The 18,701-nt window shown below is 60.1% G+C and overlaps 1 protein-coding gene and 1 long non-coding RNA gene across 2 annotated transcripts in view; one reads left to right on the forward strand and one right to left on the reverse strand.

Annotated features, from left to right (window-relative positions):
* LOC118527179 (uncharacterized) overlaps window positions 1-7,816 on the reverse strand; it is a 32,184-nt gene extending 24,368 nt beyond the window's left edge. The window contains exons 1-2 of the long non-coding RNA XR_013445266.1: window positions 7,747-7,816; window positions 6,664-6,880 (exon numbers count right to left, since the gene is read on the reverse strand). This is a non-coding gene — a long non-coding RNA (uncharacterized LOC118527179). The remainder of the gene's footprint in view (window positions 1-6,663; window positions 6,881-7,746) is intronic.
* A 1,861-nt stretch (window positions 7,817-9,677) lies between these two features.
* On the forward strand, window positions 9,678-17,957 carry ENPP7 (ectonucleotide pyrophosphatase/phosphodiesterase 7). The gene is made up of 6 exons (XM_078066477.1): window positions 9,678-9,930; window positions 11,212-11,357; window positions 12,628-13,254; window positions 13,914-14,169; window positions 14,699-14,796; window positions 17,090-17,957. The coding sequence occupies exons 1-5, from the start codon at window positions 9,678-9,680 to the stop codon at window positions 14,779-14,781; spliced, it is 1,365 nt and encodes a 454-aa protein (XP_077922603.1). The 3' UTR covers window positions 14,782-14,796; window positions 17,090-17,957.
* The last annotated feature ends 744 nt before the right edge of the window (window positions 17,958-18,701 follow it).

An 18,701-nucleotide genomic window follows, 5' to 3' on the forward strand; every position in this document is an offset into this window, starting at 1 on the left:
GTGCATACACAGCATCTAAGTAGCTATAAAATAAACGGTTCTGAAGATAGCAGGTGCTCTGAGCTCCCCTGAGGGAAGGTCCTGGGACAGCGGCCCCGATGGACCCAGATGCCATCTGTCCTCTTCCCGCTGCCCAGTGTCCAGAAGGGCCCTCGACTGGCCTGGCCTTCGGGCAAAGTCAGCACCGCCACGCCCGCCCCCTGCCCCCACCCACCAGGGTGGTCGGCCGAGAGCCGGGAGCCAGTGGAGGGACAGACACGGCCCCTGGCCCAGGTCCGCGCACCCCCCGCCCGGCTGCGGCCCCCTCCCCGCCCAGCAGAGCTCAGCCACTGGGGCAAAACGGGAAGCCTTGAAAGCCAGCACCAGCCGGAAACACACTTTGGGGAGTTCCAAGCCTGGGTGCTCTGGAGACCACGGCTGGGGTCAGAGGCCCAGACAAGCCGGAGTTCTAAGAAGAAAGCAAAGGGAAAGATTTATGCCTAAAACACCCAGGGGACAATGACAAAGCAAGTTCCAGGAAAAAACCCTCATGGATTAGCTGCAGGGGAGACCGGGCTTGCAAGGGGGTGGCAGCCAGCAGTGGGCTCCCCTCTGGGGGGGTTGGGGAGGGCTCAACCACAGACAGGACCAAGGGGGTGACCAGCCTGGCCAGCCAGGGCCAGGAAAGGGAGGGTCCTGGATGCACCCACCCCCCAACACACACACAGTCAGGAGCTGAGCCACCTCAGGGTCACTGGGGGCTCTGGGTGGGAAGGCAGGAGTGTACCCTCAGGTCCCCTTGCTCTGTCCCCCTCTGCCTTCCTGCCCCAATCAGCTGACAGTGCTGCTGACTCCCCCCGCCCACACAACCCTGCCTTGTCCTCCAGGGGACCAAGGGCTCTGAGAAGGTGGGGAGATGCCCACCCAGGCCTTTGCTGCCCAGGACAGATCATGCTGAAGCCCTCATTTCTCATTGTCCTCCTTGCAATGGACCTGCTGGGGTCTGCTGGTGCTGAGGGGAAGCAGGACAGGCCAAGGAGGCCTCCCCGGGCAGATTCTCAGGGCTGGGGGACACTACGGGCCGCAGGGTCGGTAGTCTGGCCAGACCTGGCTGCTGGGCCCGGTGCCACCTGCCCGAGACCCCTCCCTGCATCTTTCCCAGGCCACCGAGCCCTTCCCGCTCATCTGTCCTCAGTGGGAATGCAGGGCCAGCGCCTCGCTGGCTAGGGACCTGGGACCCACCCCTCACCTCACAGGTGCCAGAGGAAGCAGGAAGAGCAGGGCTAATCCAGGCTGGTTCTGGCCGGCCCAAGGAAAGCTCAGACTCAGCTACTGCCCAACCTCCCCAGCCAGGCTAGCTCCCCATTCGTGGTCAGCGTCCACCCAGCCCCTCTGGGGTCCTCCAAGCCAGTCTAGCGGTGAAGGGAGGAGTCTCCTTCATGCCGATCCAGCAAGCGAGCTTGTTAAATAAGCAGGTGCCGCGGGGCACCGGCCAGAAGCACAGGGACGGCACAGACAGAGCCACACACCCCGCCCAGGGGCCCCACGGCTCCCAAAAACCTCCAGGGACACCTCCTCGGGCCCCTGAATGGAGATCCAAAGGTGGGGTCCTGCTGAGTCTGGGCGTCCAGCCAGCCCAGCCCTCGACCAGCTCTCCAAGGTGAGCAGACCTCACACTCCCTGGACCTGGGAGTCCATTCTCGCATGATGGGCAGCTGGTGTCCCTGAATAAATGGTGGAGAGCCGTGCTCACTGAGGAGCACAGTGGGGAACAGCTAACAGAGGGCAAGAGGAAGCCGGGAGAAGGTGAGCTCCAGGACGGGAGCCAAGCTGTCCCAGCAGGAGAGCCAGTGGAGGGCAGGGGCGGAGGGGGGACGGGTGGACAGAAGGCTCCGAGCAGGGCGATGGCCCCAACGAATGGCCAGTTCCGCTCAGAAACAGCCACAGAGTCTCATCCTGCAGCCCCCAGGGGAGATCACTGGCCCTCAGAGCCTGCCTGGGGCCTGGGGTCCAGGGTGCAGCCCCAAGCCCAGCTGGGTGGGGAGGAGGTGATGATGGGTGAGGAGGAGGAGGGCTGGGGGCCCCCAACTCCCAAAGTGGCCTAAATCCAGGGCCTCGTGGCCGTGGACCACCTCACAGGAAGACCACTGATGGGGAACCAGGGGTCCCAGGCCTGCGAGGCTCAGCAGGGCCTGCGGGAGTCCCAATCCTCAGTGCTCAGCTCAGGGGCCCTGCCGGCTGGAATTCCCTCACCCCACGCCCCCACCCCACGCCCCTGCAGGCAGCGTCCCCACACTGGCCACCGAGGATGTTCTGTTGAGCTCATCACTCACTAAGCACTAAGAGGGAGAAAGACAAAATCCAAACTAACATTTATGTCACACCGACCCACATGTAAGTGGACATTCATGACGTTCGAGGAGAAAGATCATTGGTGGCCACAATCCCTTGGGTTGTGAGCTTTAAAATTATACTTATTTTCCTCTCTACGCTCTTCTGTATTTTCCAAATGTTCTGAAATGAGTATGAATTACTTCCAAAATTATCTTCTTAATTATCACTAAACGTCTAAAACTATTTTACTTATTTGTAAAATGGGGGTGGGGGGTGGGTAGAGGTTTTATGACCGTGATTTCGGTGTGCAGGCCTGCCTTCCACCAAGGGCGGGGACCCCGTCCTTCTTATCCTCGTCTGGAAACCCCTGACATAGCCGGGGCCTCGCTGGGGTTGTCCACCTACCAGACAGAATCTAGAATTCTCCAGTGAGGGCTGAATCCCCCTTAACATCCTTGGCATCTCAGAAAGGCCCCAGGATTCCCAGGTCTTTTTATTTTTAAATTTTTACTGGTAGTAAAATACACAGAACATGAGATTCGCATTCATGTTGTTGTGCAACCAATTTGCAGAACTTTGTAATCATCCCAAAGTGAAACTCTGTCCCCATTAAAACACTAACTCCCCACCCTGTCCTCTGACCCTCGGTGCCCCCATCCTACACTCTGTCTCTATGAGGACTCTAGGAACCTCACATAAATGGAATCCTATACTACCCGTCCTTCTGTGACTGGCTGATTCCAGCTGGCTCTATGTCCTCCAGGTCCGTCCACACCACAGCAGGTGTGTGGATGTCCTTCCCGTCTAAGGCTGCATGATATTCCACCGTGTGGATGGACCCTCATCCGAGGAGGGACTCCCGGCTTGCTTCTGTGTTTCAGCTCTTGTGAATCACCACTATGAACACAAGTGTGCAAATATCAGCCCTGGTCCCTCGTTCAGGGAGCCAACCTCCCTCCCTCATTCATTCCTCAGTGGTGGGAAAAGCAGACCAACTCATAATTACAGAGGTGACAAGCAGTTCAGCAGAAGAATCACAAAGGTCCCCAGCTCTGCCTGGGGCCATGGGGAAAAGCTCCCAAGTTGGGGGCGGGCCCTTCCTCCAGCTTATGAAGGAGATGGTGGCTCTGGGAAAGGAGACCGATGCAGGGGTCCCCCAGACACGGGGATCCACGGGGCCGAGCGCACAGATCCAGGAAGCCCCACCTGAGAACCTGGGTTTTGTCCTTTGGTCTCTTCAGGGACCTCACCCTGCAGGGCCATCTCTACCCTGGGACAGACCTGCTCTTCAAGACAACCCGTCCCCACGGCCCAGAGCCCCCCCCCACCCCCCATCCCGGAGTCGGGAACCAGGTGGCCCCAGCTCTCCGACCTCAGGACTCCGCCTCCCCGCATACCAGGAGGAAGGCCTGGGGGGCAGAGAAGAGGCTGCAAGGGAGGGGAGCACCCGGCGTCCCCGGAGAGTCCTGCTAACCCCCAGCACATAATCCTGTTAAAATATTAATCCTCATTTAGCTGGAGGCGAGGTGGCCGCTGAGATAAAGCTCCTGAGTGGTAATAAAAAGCAGAGGCAACTGATAAAGTAGATCTTCGCACTCATAAAATCCTGCTGTCATGAAGGTCGGGTCAGGCCCCCATCATGGGGAGCAACCAGCAGACAGGTCCCAGTGGCAGTGGGCAGGGGTGACCGCCTCCCACGACAGCGGAGGGAGGGTGCTCATCGTGGGGGGGGCCTGCTAATCCCTCCAGCAGAGGGAGCGGAGGGATGCTGGGTCTCTCAGCTCCTTCTTCCCCCCCACGGTGCCGCTGGCCACCATGGCCCTTTGGGAGGGAACCGCCAGCCTCAGGCCACTGTCTCTCCCGCAGGAACACCACCGATCGCGGTGCCTCCTGCGGTTCACCTGCTGAGCCCAGGCCGGTCTGCGTGTGGCTCCTGGTGGCCTCCCACTGCCCCCCGACACCTGTCCCAGGCTCAACGGCTCAGGCCTCCCAGGGACACGAGGATGAAGCACCCAATCCAGCCCCCACCATGGGTTCACAGGGACCTCCTCCCAAGGTGGCTGGCACGGCAACGGTGACATCCGGGACCCTGTTTGGGAAGGGTCATCTGCCATGTCCCCAGGTCAAATTCTTTGTTCATCTCCATCCTGATGGCAACGCTCCTCTCCAGCAAACTGTGTGGGCAACACCACCGCTTTCACTCCAAAGGGGCATGGACTGGGCACGGGGAGAGACCCACTAGACCCAAGCTTGCCACCTGTCACTGTGGACATGGGGAGGGTGGGCTCAGGACTTCCACATGCCTCCAACAGAGGGGACGGCCCCCGGCCAGATCACCTGCTCCTGCGCCCAGTCCCCCTGTCGGGGCGTCAGGGGCTCCCTGGCAGGTCGCACCAGCCCGGGACTACACGGTGGCCAGACAGGGAGACGGTGATTCCTGGTTTGGAAACATCACTCCAACTGCTGCATAGAGATGAAGGAGAAGCTAGGAGATCCATCAGAGCCCAAACCCTGCTCCTGACACCCACACCTTCTTTCCTTCCGGCCCACTGTGCCAGGCACCATACCAGGAGACAGGGAGAAAGCGTCGCTCACGGCCAGAAACAAGGGCACTGTCACTTGCCACACCCAGCTCTTGGGTCTCTAGTATCAGCGCCAAGAAAAGGAACCAGGGCCCCTGAGAAATGCCTGATCCCAGGCCTGGGGCAGCAAACACAGGAGGGGAGCCTGGAGCATCCTCTGGTGCCAGAGACCAAGGATGTGCTCAAGGAAAAAAAGCAACGGGCATGACAAGGGGACCCAGGAGCCCATGGAAAGAGCTCCCGGTGGCCAAAGACAGAATAATTAGAGCAACGAAATCAACCAGGTAGCAGTGGGATGTAATCCACAGTGTGAAAGAAATATCCGTGAGTCTGTACTGATATAAATTATTGAAAAGATAAATAAATGGGGGGAAGAGACAATCTCCTGCTCAGAACTCCAAATAATGGATGTAGATACTCTGCCCCCACAGAGGTGGAGCATGACCCCTCGCCCCTGAAGTGTGGGTGGCACCTGGTGACCTTCCTTCCAAAGACCAGAGAGCGCGAGAAAGAATGGCCATCCTGCAGAGACACATGGAGACGTGCTCTTGGCCAAGTGAGCAAGGTCGCGCAGCAGCGATGAGTCACATTGATAGGATGTACCCTTGATATGATGTTATGGGAATGACACTTTATCTTGTGCCCTTCCTCCCAAAACCCCATAATCCCCGTGTAATCAAGAGAAAAACAACAGATAATTTCAACAGAGGGACATTCTACAGAATGCATGACCAGCACTCCTCCAAACCGTCCATGTCATCAAAAACAAGGAAAGTCTGAGAAATGATCACACCCAAGAGGGATGTAGGGGACATGGTGATGACCTAATAGGATCCTGGAACAGAGCCAGGGCAGCAGGGCAGGCACTGAGGACATCTGAGTAGAACGTGGGCCTGTCAATACTGAACAGAATAATAACTTAAACCAATATTGCTCACGCGCTGTGCAAACACACCACAGAATGTAACATGTTACTAACCAAGGAAACCAGGCGCGGGGCATGTGGGAACTCTACCATCTTTGCAGTATTTCCTTAAACCTGAGATTGTCATCCAATAAAGAGTTTCTTTTAAAAAATGTTTTCCCTAACCAAAAGTACGATAGATATTTGCACAAATTTTCCTTCTAAGCATATCTGTTCATCTAACAAATACAGGGTGATGCCTACTCTGGGCTGGTCCCCGTGCCAGGCTCTGGGGATACGACGATGAACAATATGGCAAGCTCTGTCTTTGGGGAGCTTCGGGTCTACCGTCTACCCGAAGAATGACCAGTGTGCAAGAGAGTGGGAAAAGTTACGAGTGACAGATAGAAACGACAAAGGCCTATGAAAAACAGATTGCAGAGTATAGATTCCCAAACATATATTACAAAATACATACAGAACTGATGAAACCCTAAGATTCGATGGCCACTTGGACCACCTGACCCACGGTCAGAGACAATCAATGATCTGCCCGTGGGGAGCAGAGCGAAGAAAGCGTGACATGGAAAATCTCCTAGCCTCTCCCAGGTAACGCTTTCCGACATCATTACACACCTGTTAAGCACACAAAAGGAATAAAAAATAAAACCCAATGGACACCGTGGGGCAGAGGAGTTAGGACAACTCATGGCTGGTGGGACCAGCGACTCACAGCCTCAGCCGTTCCTGACAGCAAGAGGACTCAAAGCACTAAGCAGCCTCTCCGTCCTTGTCCAAGGACCCCTCCCTAGGTAGCGCACCCCAAGGAATAATGAGAACGTAAAAGGGAAAAGTCCGTGATACCGTAGTCACAGCCGCACCATGTTTAAAAGAAGTCAACAGGGCACCTGGGTGGCTCAGTCGGTTAAGTGTCTGCCTTCAACTCAAGTCATGATCTCAGGTCCTGGGATCGACGAGCCCCGCATCTCCTTGCTCAGCAGGGGCCTGCTTCTCCCTCTCCCTCTGCTGCTCCCCTTGCTTGTGCTCTCTCTCTCTCTCTCTCCCCCAAATAAATAAAAATCTAAAAAAAAAAAAAGAAGAAGAAGAAGTCAACAGCCCCCCAAAGCCGGGCAAGAGGGTCCTAAGTGGCTGGTAGGTCAATGGCATTTAGAAGTGGGTCAAAGCAGAGTCGTGGACCCTGGCTCCTCCACCTGCTGAGTGACCTGAAACCTCCCTCTGCCTCCGTTTCCCCACACATGAAGTGAGCATACTACTAACTCCTGCCTTCCAGAACCACCTTGAAGCGTGAATGAGACCGGGGTAAAGCGAGTGCTTGGTCTGTGGAGATGCCCTGTTACTGCTGGTTACAGTGGGCGAGGACACCCGCCTTTCGCTGAAGTGCTCTCGGAGGCCACGGAAGGGAAAGGAAAGCGATGGAGGGTGAGCCGCGAGGGCGACTCAGAGGGGAAACGCCGGGCTGCGACTCGGGGAGGCCGAGGGCGAGGAGCAGACGTTTCCTGCCACCTCCAGGCCAGGCCCAGGCAGGCAGGCGAGGGGGAGCAGGACCTGAACCCACACCCCGCCCACGGGGGCCGGCAGGAGAAAGCGCGAGAACAGGTCACCGACCCTCGCTCGCCCGCACCCCTGCACGCACCTGCCGCCAGGCCCAGCGCCGGCCCCACCTCTGCCCGAGGCCGGGTCTGGCCCCTCCCGCCTCCCCCCTGCCCACGCCGCAGCCTGCATTTCAGGTCACCTAAACCCAGCAAGGCCGCCCAGAGCCTGGGACCGGGTCCCGCTGAGGCGAACCGAAAACCCAAACAAGGCAACAGAAGCAAGACGATGCGTGCACATCTCCCCGCGAGGTGCAGCCGGGCGGGCCACGCCGCCCAGGACGCCCTCGGGGACCGCCCCCTCGGCGCACACCCGCGGGGCCCGGGAGCCCCTCACCGTCCAGCCCGGGGCAGCCCCGCAGCGGCAGGCACCAGCGGGAGGAAGACTCCACAAGGGAGAGCCTGGGGCCGTCTCATGACATTTTTCTTTCGTCCCATTGGTCAGAACGGAGTCACGTGACCAACCCTCGCTGAAGGGAATGCTGGGAAATGTAGTCTTTATTCTTGGCAGCCATTTTACTCTGGAAGACAACTAGCCTAAGATCTAGGCTCCTCCATGACCTGCCCCCTAGCCTCCAGCCCGACCTCGCCCCTCCTCCACCTCACTCTGCTGTCTCGATCCATCCAGTAGGCCTCCGGGGATGTCAGACCCTCAGAGCAGCCTTCCTGGTCCTTGCCCCCCAACACCGGTGTAAATGCGGCCCCGCTGTGCTCTCCCAAGGCACCTGCCCCCACTCGCACACGGCTGCCCGGTCCTTCCCTGGAGTTGGGGCCCTGCGCCGTGGGAGGGAGGGTGCCGCACCCCCGCAGTCCTGCACCTGCTGTGCCCTGGCCCACCGCTCGACAGCCCCGCCCCAGCCCCACCCCTCCCGCGCTGGTTGTAGGAGCCCACGCCGTCCGCCTGTCCCGGGTTCTCGGGGCCCGCTGCTGTACGAGGATTCCTCCCCGGGGTGTGTTTCAGCAGGTTTCGGGGGGAGGGCCCAAGAACCTGCACCCGTGGTCCCTGGGCCACACCTCAGAGGAGGCTCTGAATGCTCCCGTGGCGCGGGTGAGCTGGGAATCGCTTGGTGAGCACGTCCGCGGGCTGCAGCGAACGCCGGGAGGTAGGGCGGCTGTTGGCAGGTTCACAGATGAAGAAAATCTAAATCAGGACGCGCACCACCGCCTGGACACCTCCACCGGGAGGACCTCCAGCGGAGTGTGGCCCAAGGGGACTGCTTGTTTCCGTCCTTCACCCTCTCTGCGGTGTGCACACACGTCATCCTCTGACTCGACCCTGGCCGCCACCTGGGGTGCTGCCCCTCCCCAGCCTCACTATTTTACTGTTTTCCTTATTCACTCATCTGTCTCATTCACTGCTGTGTCCCCCCGAATTGAGAACCGTGCCTGCCTGGCTCACAGAACGTGCTTCATAGGTCCTGAGAGAGGGAGAGGGACAGAGCAGAGATGGGGGGGTGCGCACACTAAACTCAGGGATCCCTTTCCTGCACACACCCACCCCCATGAGCACAGGTAACAAGGGACCCCCTCTGACCGCCTCATGTGATGAAGTCCACAAGTGAGACCACCCGCATCTATGAGCCTCTCTGAGGTTCCACGGGACCCAAGGGGGCAGGTCGGTGGGAGCTAATCCGGGCCACCAGGCTGGAGCTGTGGCTGCCCCATCCCAGGACACCCCTTCATGGGCACGGCAGGAAAGGGGGCTCACCCAAGCTGGGGCTCCCACGGACAAAGCCAGCCTTGGGCTGAGCTGCTGGCCCTTGACTCCCAGGTCCTGGGAAGCCCACCATAGCCCTGACCCAGGCAGGCCTGAGACCCATGTACCCCAGAGCTCTCCCCAACTTACAAGCTGGAGGGGCCCCTCCCAGTGCTCTGGGGTCAGGGTGAGCAGGGCACAGGGGCCAAGAATGGCTAGGAGAGGTGGAGTGGGGACACAGGCCTGCGGGATGGAGTGGCCCCTTCTGCTCTCCAGGCCCCCGGGACTGGTCCCCATCCTCCCTGCGAGGACACGTGTGCATGGGGCGGGGGGGGGGGGGGGAGGGCGGGGAGAAGCCCGCCCAGAAGGCCCTGCCGGCAATAAAGGCAGACGCCGCCCGAGGCCTGGGCCAGGGTGGCAGGCACGCGGGGACCTGGGCTGCATCCTGAGAATCAGGTATGTGCACAGTCTCGTGTTGAAGGAGGCGCAGGGCAAGACCAGCCCGGCTGACCCTGGGACTTTGCTCCTCAGCAGGAACCACCCCGGACGCCCTCATGTCTGGAAAGCCCATCATGGGGCGCTCGGCTGTCCTCCTGGCCCTGGCTCTGGCCACCCTCCTGGCTGCAGGGGCAGGGGTTCCGCTCGGCAGGAAGGGCTGCCGGAATAAGCTGCTGCTGGTGTCCTTTGACGGTTTCCGCTGGAACTATGACCAGGACGTACAAACCCCCAACCTGGATGCCATGGCGCTCGACGGAGTGAAGGCCTGCTACATGACGCCAGCCTTTGTCACCCTGACCAGCCCCTGCCACTTCACCCTGGTCACTGGTGAGCGTCAGCCTCGGGCTGGGGCCTGGGGGCAGGGAGGGGGCTGAGCATCTAGTGGAACCGGCAGAGGGAGCCTGGTATGTGCACAGAGCCCCGTCCCCCGGGGACCGCACAGGGACAAAGGAGACCAAGGAGGGGATGCTGTCCTTGGGAGACACAGCACGGCCAAGGGAGGGGGTCATCAGCGAGCCCCACTGTTGGTGGGAACTTAAACAAGGCATCAAAATGCCCAGCAGTCCCGTTTTAAACCGTGACCCCCAATCAAGGTGGCAACCCAGGAGGGCTTCTGGAGGAAGTGAGCGTGGCCGGGTTCCAGACAGGCAGAAGAGATGAGCCTGAGGCTCCTGCTCTTCCCACTGCGGCCCCTGAGATGCCCTCAAACCCTCCATGGCTCTGTTTGGGCTGGAAGTCTAGAATGCAGGTGTCAGGAGGGCCATGCTCCCTCGGGAGACTCTAGAGGACACTGCCTGCGGCTCCCAGCCTCCGTGGCGCTTCCGTGGCCCTTCCGTGGCCTGTCTCTCCAACCCCAGCTGTCTTCCCCCTGTGTGTCTCTCCTCGTCCTGTGAGGATGCTCATCCATAGACGTAGGGCCCACCGTGACCCAGACTGCCCTCATCTTAACCTAACTTGTCACATCTCCAAAGACCCTATTTCCAAGCAAGGTCACATGCTGAGGCTCCGGGTCAACGTGACCTTGGGGGGAGACCCTACTCAGTACAGACGGCTCCTCCGTATGCCAGCATTCTGTGACCAGGGCCCCCTGCTGCAAACATCTGGTTCTCCCCTCCTGCACGGCACCTGTTTCCTTACTAGATCATGGATGGGGATGGGGGGACAGGGGGCATGCTCTTCATCGTCCCTCCTCCAGTGGCTTCTGAGCACGAGTGCCTTTGTGTCCCACGCAAAAAGTTAATTTTAGAAAATAGCTCATGGATGGAGCTCCACGTGGTGCATTGAAATGTCTGCCTGGGATTCTGCTTTATGACTGGGCCATAGCTGTCTCATTAAGTCCCTCCTGATAACCATCTGGGTCACTACCGGTCTTCGCTAAAACCCACAAGGCTACAGATGACATCTGCACACACGTGCATTTGCCCTGTGTGCACGTTTAGCTGCTGGAGAAACCACGGGAACAGGTCATAGAACCTCGGGGTTGGAGAGGATGTGCCTGTGACCCCGAACGGGGGCTCCCCGCAGCCGCGTGTGCGAAAGCCTGCCCACTTCCCTCCTGCCCTCCCACCTCTTATCTCCCCTCTGCCATCTCCTCCCCCCACCCCACAGGCAAATACATCGAGAACCACGGGGTGGTTCACAACATGTACTACAATACCACCAGCAAAGTGAAGCTGCCCTACCATGCCACGCTGGGCATCCAGATGTGGTGGGACAATGGCAGCATACCCATCTGGATCACAGCCCAACGGCAGGTAATGCTGGCCCCGAGCCCACGGACGGCAGTCGGGGGACAGGGGAAGGGAGGACCTGGCCCAGAAAGGCCGTGACCTTGTGAGACCCATGCAGGCCTACTCCCCCCCCCCCAGAATCCTGGGCTCCCAGCATGGAGGGGTATTAAGTGGAGCCCCAAGGGCGGTGGGTGCTGGGTGCTGATGAGCATCCACCAGCAGGCTCCATGGCCCTGCCCAGTCCTCCCTGCAGCCCCGGGATGCAGAGGGAGGGCTCCATCCTCCCAACGGGAAGGAAAACGGCGCCCCTGGGCCCCTGGCTCTGGGAGAGGGGTCCACACAGGGAAAATAAGATCACTCAACAAAAAGGCACCTAACAATAAAACAGCTTTCTGCCTTCCCCCTTCTGAATTCCTCTCCGGGTTGGGCCGCTAACTTCCAGAGGATGAAAGATAAGTAAGGGGTGGGCTGTAGGGTTGAGCCAGGAACCCCTCCATCCTGCAGTGCTCCGGGGAATTCCTGGCCGTCGAGGTGTGCCTGCTCCTCAACAAGGTCAAAGGGAGGTTTTTAAGATGAGCCCAGAATGAACTTCAGAGCCTACACCCACCCTCTGGTTAGGGCGTCTACTCAGGTCGGAGTCCCTTTACTCTGGAAGGAGCTACCCGGACGCCAGGCTCACACACAGAAAGCCGGAGCTAAGAGCCTGGCATCACATGGTGCTCGGTCTAAACAGAAGGGCAGCTGGGAAGCGGACATGCAGACAGGGCGAGCTTGGACGTATGGCTCAAAGGACAGGATCTGTAAATAAAGCAGCAATGGATTTATGAAAAGGCAGATGGATGGCCAGGCAGATGGATGACCAGGCTGAAGGCTGGAAGGGCAGGCAAGGGGACACGGGTAGAAGGGCCTGGACGAGAATACAGTAGGGAGAGGCCAGTCTCCAGGCCAGAAGGGGAGGGCTGTCTGGGCAGCTCAGCCGTGGGGACCCAGGGCCATGGTGACGATGAGGATGCCAAATATCTGGGGACACTTTTATATCCATTATGTCGCTAGTGCTGGGTCCACTGGGCACCTGCTGTCTCCTCTATAAAATCAGTATCAGCCGTGGCAACATAAGATAAGAGTTATAAAAGGCCTCCCCCAAAAGAAAGACCCATGCCTGCGCCGGGAGCAGGGCTGAGTGAGCCGGTGGGAGGAGAGGCGGGCGGGCAGGGGGCAAGCCGTGACCGCGGCAGGAACGGGCAGGGGGCAAGCCCAAGGAGGCCTGTGGCTTTAATGCCGCCTTCCCTGGCAGGGCTTAAAGACTGGCTCCTTCTTCTACCCTGGCGGGAACGTCACCTATGAAGGCATGGCCGTGACACTGAGCCGGAAGGAAGGCGTTCTGCACAACTACAAAAATGAGGCGGAGTGGAGGGCCAACATCGACACGGTGATGAAGTGGTTCACCGAGGAGGGCCTGGACCTGGTCACGCTCTACTTTGGGGAGCCAGACTCCACGGGCCACAAGTATGGCCCCGAGTCCCAGCAGAGGAAGGAGATGGTGATGCAGGTGGACAGGACGGTGGGCTACCTTCGGGACAGCATCAGCAGGAGCGGCCTGGAGGGCAGCCTCAACCTGATCATCACGTCCGACCACGGCATGACCACCGTCAACAAGCAGGCCCCGGACCTGGTGGAGTTCCATGCGTTCCCCAACTTCACCTTCAAGGACATCGAGTTTGAGCTCCTGGACTATGGGCCCAACGGGATGCTGCTCCCCAAGGAAGGGATGTTGGACAAGGTGTATGAGGTCCTCAAGGATGCCCACCCCAAACTCCACGTCTACAAGAAGGAGTCCTTCCCTACATCCCTCCACTATGCCAGCAACCCCAGGATCACCCCCCTGCTCATGTACACTGACCCTGGCTACGTCATCCATGGGGTGAGCTGCCTGCCCAATGCCCGGCTCGGGACAGGCTCCTTCACTGGGTGGCTGGGTCTCTTTCCATTTCTGTAAAAAGCACCCCCTATTTCTCACTAGTCCCCAGTTGGAGGGGCACTGGCCACCAAAGGGACACACCCATCACTATGCAATCGGAGTGTGTGTGCGTGTAGTATACATGGGTGTAAATGTGTGAGATTTGTGTGCATATGAGCTTTGTACATGTTTTGTGTGCATGTGTGTGCATACGTGTACGTGTGTGTGCATGCGTGTAGGGTAAAGTGTGGAAAGACTGGCCATAAGGAATGAGAGAGAAGCGAGGGCAAGGAGCCCGCTCTGCCGTCAGTGGTCAGCGGAGAGCCGAGGGATGCCGAAGGGGAAGGAGATGCAGGCAGGGGAGAGGGACTCGGGAAAGGAAGTGCTGGTGAGAACAGGCCCCACCCCTTGTGCCTGGGGTCTGCCCCTGGGTTACCAGGTCTTCCCCGAGGCCCTCCCTTGGGCCGCGGATCTTTGGGGGCTCAGAATTCAGAGAAACCCTCCTGCCCCCACATGTGAACCCCTCCCAGGGGTCCTCTGCCCCCCCAGGGGTGCAGCTGCTGGAGACGGCAGGGCTGGGCTGGGAGTCCCTGCAGAGGCTCAGGACCTCCCCTCCCCGGCAGAGACTGAGCGTGCAGTTCAACAAGGGAGAGCACGGTTTTCACAACGACGTCATGGACATGAAGACCATCTTCCGGGCCGTGGGCCCCAGCTTCAAGAGGGGCCTGGAGGTGGAGCCCTTCGAGAGCATCCACGTGTATGAGCTCATGTGCCATCTGCTGGGCATCATGCCCGAGGCCAACGACGGGCTCCTGAGCACTCTGCTGCCCATGCTCCAGGGAACCTCAGGTAAGGGGCTGCCCATTCCGCCAGCAGGCCGCTGCAGACCAGGGAGCGCCATCAGCCACGTGAGGCCGCCTTTTCTTTCCTTGTCCTGGACCCCAGAAACATCTCAAGCCCCTGGCAGCAACGAGGGAAGAGCAGGTGGAAGTGAGCAGCCTTGGGGAGAATGAGGGCCAGAGAAGCAGGTGTTTGCCCACAGGACAGGACCCCTGGTGAAGTCCACCTCCAGGCTCCTGGTTCCCCGTGACCTGCTCTCCCACATGGCCATGTGAGGCTCCCTCCGGGAGTCTTCCTCTATCGGCCGCCCCCCAACACGCCCTCACCCCCACCCTGGCCCATCCCAGGGCCAGAGGTCACCTGGGAGCTGACAAGATGGCAGACCCCAGTGGGGGCCTGGCTGGAGGTGTGCTGGCCCTGCTCCTCGGGGGAGAGGCCTTGGTGAGAGTCGAGGTCAGGGGGGCTTGTGGGGCGGCAGTGGGGAGAGCACCTGACCCACCATCGAGGAGCAGGGCTGGGTGGTCTGCTCCCGCTTCCCTCATTCACTGGATGCTCTGAATTTCCTCAGGCTCTGCCCTCCTGCCAAGTGGCCAGCCCCTCCTGGTGACGGGACTGCTGGTGGCTGTGATTCTTCTGGTCAAGGTCGCATAATGCCCACCACTCAAGGTCAGAAGCCCAGGAGGTGGAGGGGAGGGTGGGCCTGGGCTCCCTGCTGCTCCAGCCTCATGCCCCCACACCGCGGCAGAGGGGAGTCAGTCCTCGAGACCCCCACAGGCCCCTTCCAGCCGCGCTGCTCTAGGCTTGCAGCGGGTCTTTCCGAAGCAGACAGACAGCCCGTGAGACGTGAACCCTCCCCAGCTTCCTCGCTGCCCGCCTGCAAGGCCTCGGTACTCCGGGGGCAAGGGAGAACCCAGAAGCCATCGGGGTCGGGTGTGTGGGGGGAGCTGCAGGGGTCCGGGAACATCCGCGGAGCCAGCTCGAAGGACTCGGCGTGCTGTGTGACAGCCCCATCTTGTTCCTGCCCTGCGGTGCCATGGCCCTCCAGCCAGAGCAGAAGCCAATCATCCATTCCTTCTCACACCACACAGTGGGAGCCTGCTTGGTGTGAGGCTCTGGTCTGGGCTCTGGGGATCTGCAGTGAACGACGCAGCCTGGGCCCTGCACCCCAGAGTCTGTGATTTAGGGGCCACGGAGGGCGGACAACAGGAAGAGAACAAATCAGTGCACGAGGTGATGGACCAGGTCCGGTGTCACTGGCAGAGAGAGGACTGGGCCACAGCGGGGAGTGGGAGACCTGAATGGGGAGGATGAGCCAGCCTCGCTCAGCGGGGGGATGAGGCCCCAGGCAGGGGAGGGCAAGTGAGAGCCCCCGAGGTGGGCCTGGCCCTCGTGTCGGTGGACGAGAAGGGAGGCCCGTGCTTGGAGGCTGGTAAGCGAGGACAGTACACGATGAGCGCTCCGTGGACAGAGGGAGCAGGCTTCCCTGACAGGCAGCGGGGACCCCCAGCCAAGTGACATGGGGATGCACCTGATTCGACACCAATGACTAAAGGAACACAGGACCGCCAGGCTCGGGAGGAGGGACGGCAACTTAGGACAGTCCCTCGGGGTCTGGGCAGAACATCTTGGGGGCAGAGCGGAGATGGTGCAAAATGGACGGGTTCAAGAAACCTTTCAAGGTTTGTGAGCAGGGGCAGATTCAGATGTGATACGAAGGCTGAATCTGCAGCTCGGGGCCTGGGCTGCCCGGGGAGGGACAGAGCCACTCACCGAGCCCCGAGGAGTGACAGGAACGTGGCAGCCGAGGTGGGACGGAGGCCGGAAGACAGAGGGGCTGCAGGGGTGTGTGGTGGGGCGGCGGCTCTCGCCACCAAATGGTGGAGCTGGATGGGACCAGGGAGATGATTTGCCAGACCCCCTCTTACCCAGACGGGACACTGCAGCCTGAGAGGTTAGCTGGCTAGCCCGGGACCCTGGAAGTGACAGAGCTGTGTCTGAACACTGGTTTTAAGTCCTCATCTGGAGTCCTTTCAGCTGCCTCCATCACTGGCGCTCTGTGCTCAGGGGGACCCGTCCTCGCGTGAGGCAGTGATGTAATAAGATTCCCCAGGCCTCTTCTCCACGAACCCGAGAGGTGGGCTCAGGCTTCGCAGGCGAGGAAACGGCAGCTTGACAGGGAAGACCTTGTGACTGCGCTGGGTTGGGGGGGGTTGCCAGCAACCCACTCTCCAGACCAAAAGCAGTAAAAGTCCCGACATGTGGCCTTTCCCCTCTGTGGTGTAAGTGCTCCCAGTGAGGCCAATTTCAAGCTCCCAAAGCGAGGTCGCAAAGGCCAGGTCAGGAAGAGACCGCAGAGTCGGCCGCCGGGCTGGAGCCCACGCCCAGCACGGAGCTCAGAGCCGTGGGCACAACCTCCCCAGTTAGGTTGGTCATCACGGCTGCTGAATCCAGTTCCGAGCGAGGGCTGCTGTCTTGTGGGCCAGGTTCTTCATTCCAAACACAATGCCCGAAGGACTTGTCGCTCACCTGAGAAACAGGGCAGCCCTTCACCGTGACCTAAGATCCTCCCTACCCAGACGGGAGCAGGCCGAGTGTCAGGGGAAACCGAGGCACCCTCGGGCTCTCCTCCCTTCTGGGTCTGCAGTGTGCATGGCATGACCCCCAGCCAGGCCCAGGAACGTGCCCCCAGCGTGGGGAAGGGTGTAACACCCCCACCAATTCCCACCCCCACCCCCACCCACGCATGCCCTCCTGGGTCCAGCGGAGGGTCTGGAGTCCCCACAGGGGCCCTTCCCCGTCACAACCTGACGTGAGTGTCCCGGCCACTGTCTGCCCAGCCCACCGCCCACCGCCCACCTCTCCCAACCTCCCTGCAGCCCTGCTTCCTCTCCCCTCCCCCCAGACCTGTCCTCACCCTGCCCAGCCCTTCCCCCCAGCCAACATACACTTGTTCTTCCAGGCCTGCCTCTTCCTGGAAGCCTCCAGAAGCTACCGTCTCACGGCGTGAGTCCGCTGGACACGGATGAGCCCGTCTCCCCACCTGACCACAGACCTCAGTGTCCCCCCAGCCCCAGCCCATGCTCAGTCGTTGGGTGCTGGCAATAAGGCCGCTGCCCAGGTTTAGGCCTGGGAACGCACAGGGTCCCCCTCCCCCTGCCTCCCCCCTCCCCTCTCCCCGTCTTCCCGCAGGCCCCGCCCCAAAGCCGTGCCGTCCGCGGCCACGCGGGGGCGCGCGGGAGCCCAGCGCGGGGAGGTCCGGACCTTCCCCCGCTCAGACCGGACCCGGCCCGGGTCTCCAGCTCCCGTCCAGCCGCACGCCTCCGCCCTGGTGCCCGCCCCGCCGGGCTGGCCGGCTGCAGCTCCGGTGGGGATGAAGGACAGCCTGGCCGCTGCAGTCACAGGGGCCAGCTGTAGGTTGCGGGCCTTTTGCTCCAAAGCCTGCTGGGTTTTCTAACAGCCTTACCAGTCGGCCCCAGGGTGTGATGACTTCCTGATGCCTTAGGCCGCCTAACAACCCCTGGGAAGCCCCTCCCTGGTGGGCCTGCCGGGAGAGGTGCCACAAAGGGTGGGATGAGAAGGTTCTTTGTGGACTCACAGGGAACCAGAATCTCTAAGCCACGTTGTTCCGCAAAAAAATTAAAAAATAAAATAAAATAAATAAATAAATAAATAAGGTGCAAGCACTGCAAATAGTAGACACCTTTGGTGGGGGTGAGGAGGGGAAGGGGAAGAGAGTGTGTGCACCCCTGCACCTCTAGACATCAAAATACCGCTGGAGAACTCTCAACACCAGGAGAGCAGGGACCAGCTCCAGAGAGGGCACTGGGTGGCCAGGCCAGGAGCAAGAAGGATGTGCACCCCCTAGTCTGAACACTGTGCGGACCAGAGCATCTCAGGACCACTTTCTAAGAGCACAGGCTTTGGAGTAGAGCAGCTCCTACTCCAGTCTGTCCCCACCCACAGGCTGTGACCTTGGGGTGGTAGTTAACCTTCCCCAGCCTCAGGCTGCTCATCTGAAAACACGGGGCAGTAAGGAGAGGCGCGCCTCCCTGAGATCAGCGCAGGATAATGCGTGGAGGCAGGTGCCCATCGGTGTAGCCATGGGCACAGTTAAAACTGCTGTGGGAGGTGCTGACCTGTCCAGTGCAGCTCCGGAAAACAAATCCAGCTGTAACAGCGTGAGACACATCCTTTGACGGATGGGTTTGCAGGACCTGCCTATTCCTTGCCTGTGAAGCCTCCTCTCCCCTCCCTGGGCCTCTTCTACCTGTGACTTGATCTCCACCTCCATCTCCAGGATCCATCCCAGCTCACCCTCGGCAGCTACCTGACCAGCTACCCGGACCTGGAGTCCTGCCTTGGCCTTAAAGGCCCTGTGTCCCTGGCCCTGCATCCAATAATTTTCCTAGAAGAAATGCCCCACCCCCGTGGCAGCCTATGCTGGGATACCCAGACCAGCCTGCCTGCTCACACCAGCTTCTGACTCTGGACAGGCCCGGATCCGGTCTTGGCCCTCGGGAGTCGGCCCCATCTGGCTGGAGGGGACCAGGGGGAGTATCCTCTGCATTCCT

Source organism: Halichoerus grypus, chromosome 2 (genome assembly GCF_964656455.1).
Source record: "Halichoerus grypus chromosome 2, mHalGry1.hap1.1, whole genome shotgun sequence".
Classification (NCBI taxonomy): Eukaryota; Metazoa; Chordata; class Mammalia; order Carnivora; family Phocidae; genus Halichoerus; species Halichoerus grypus.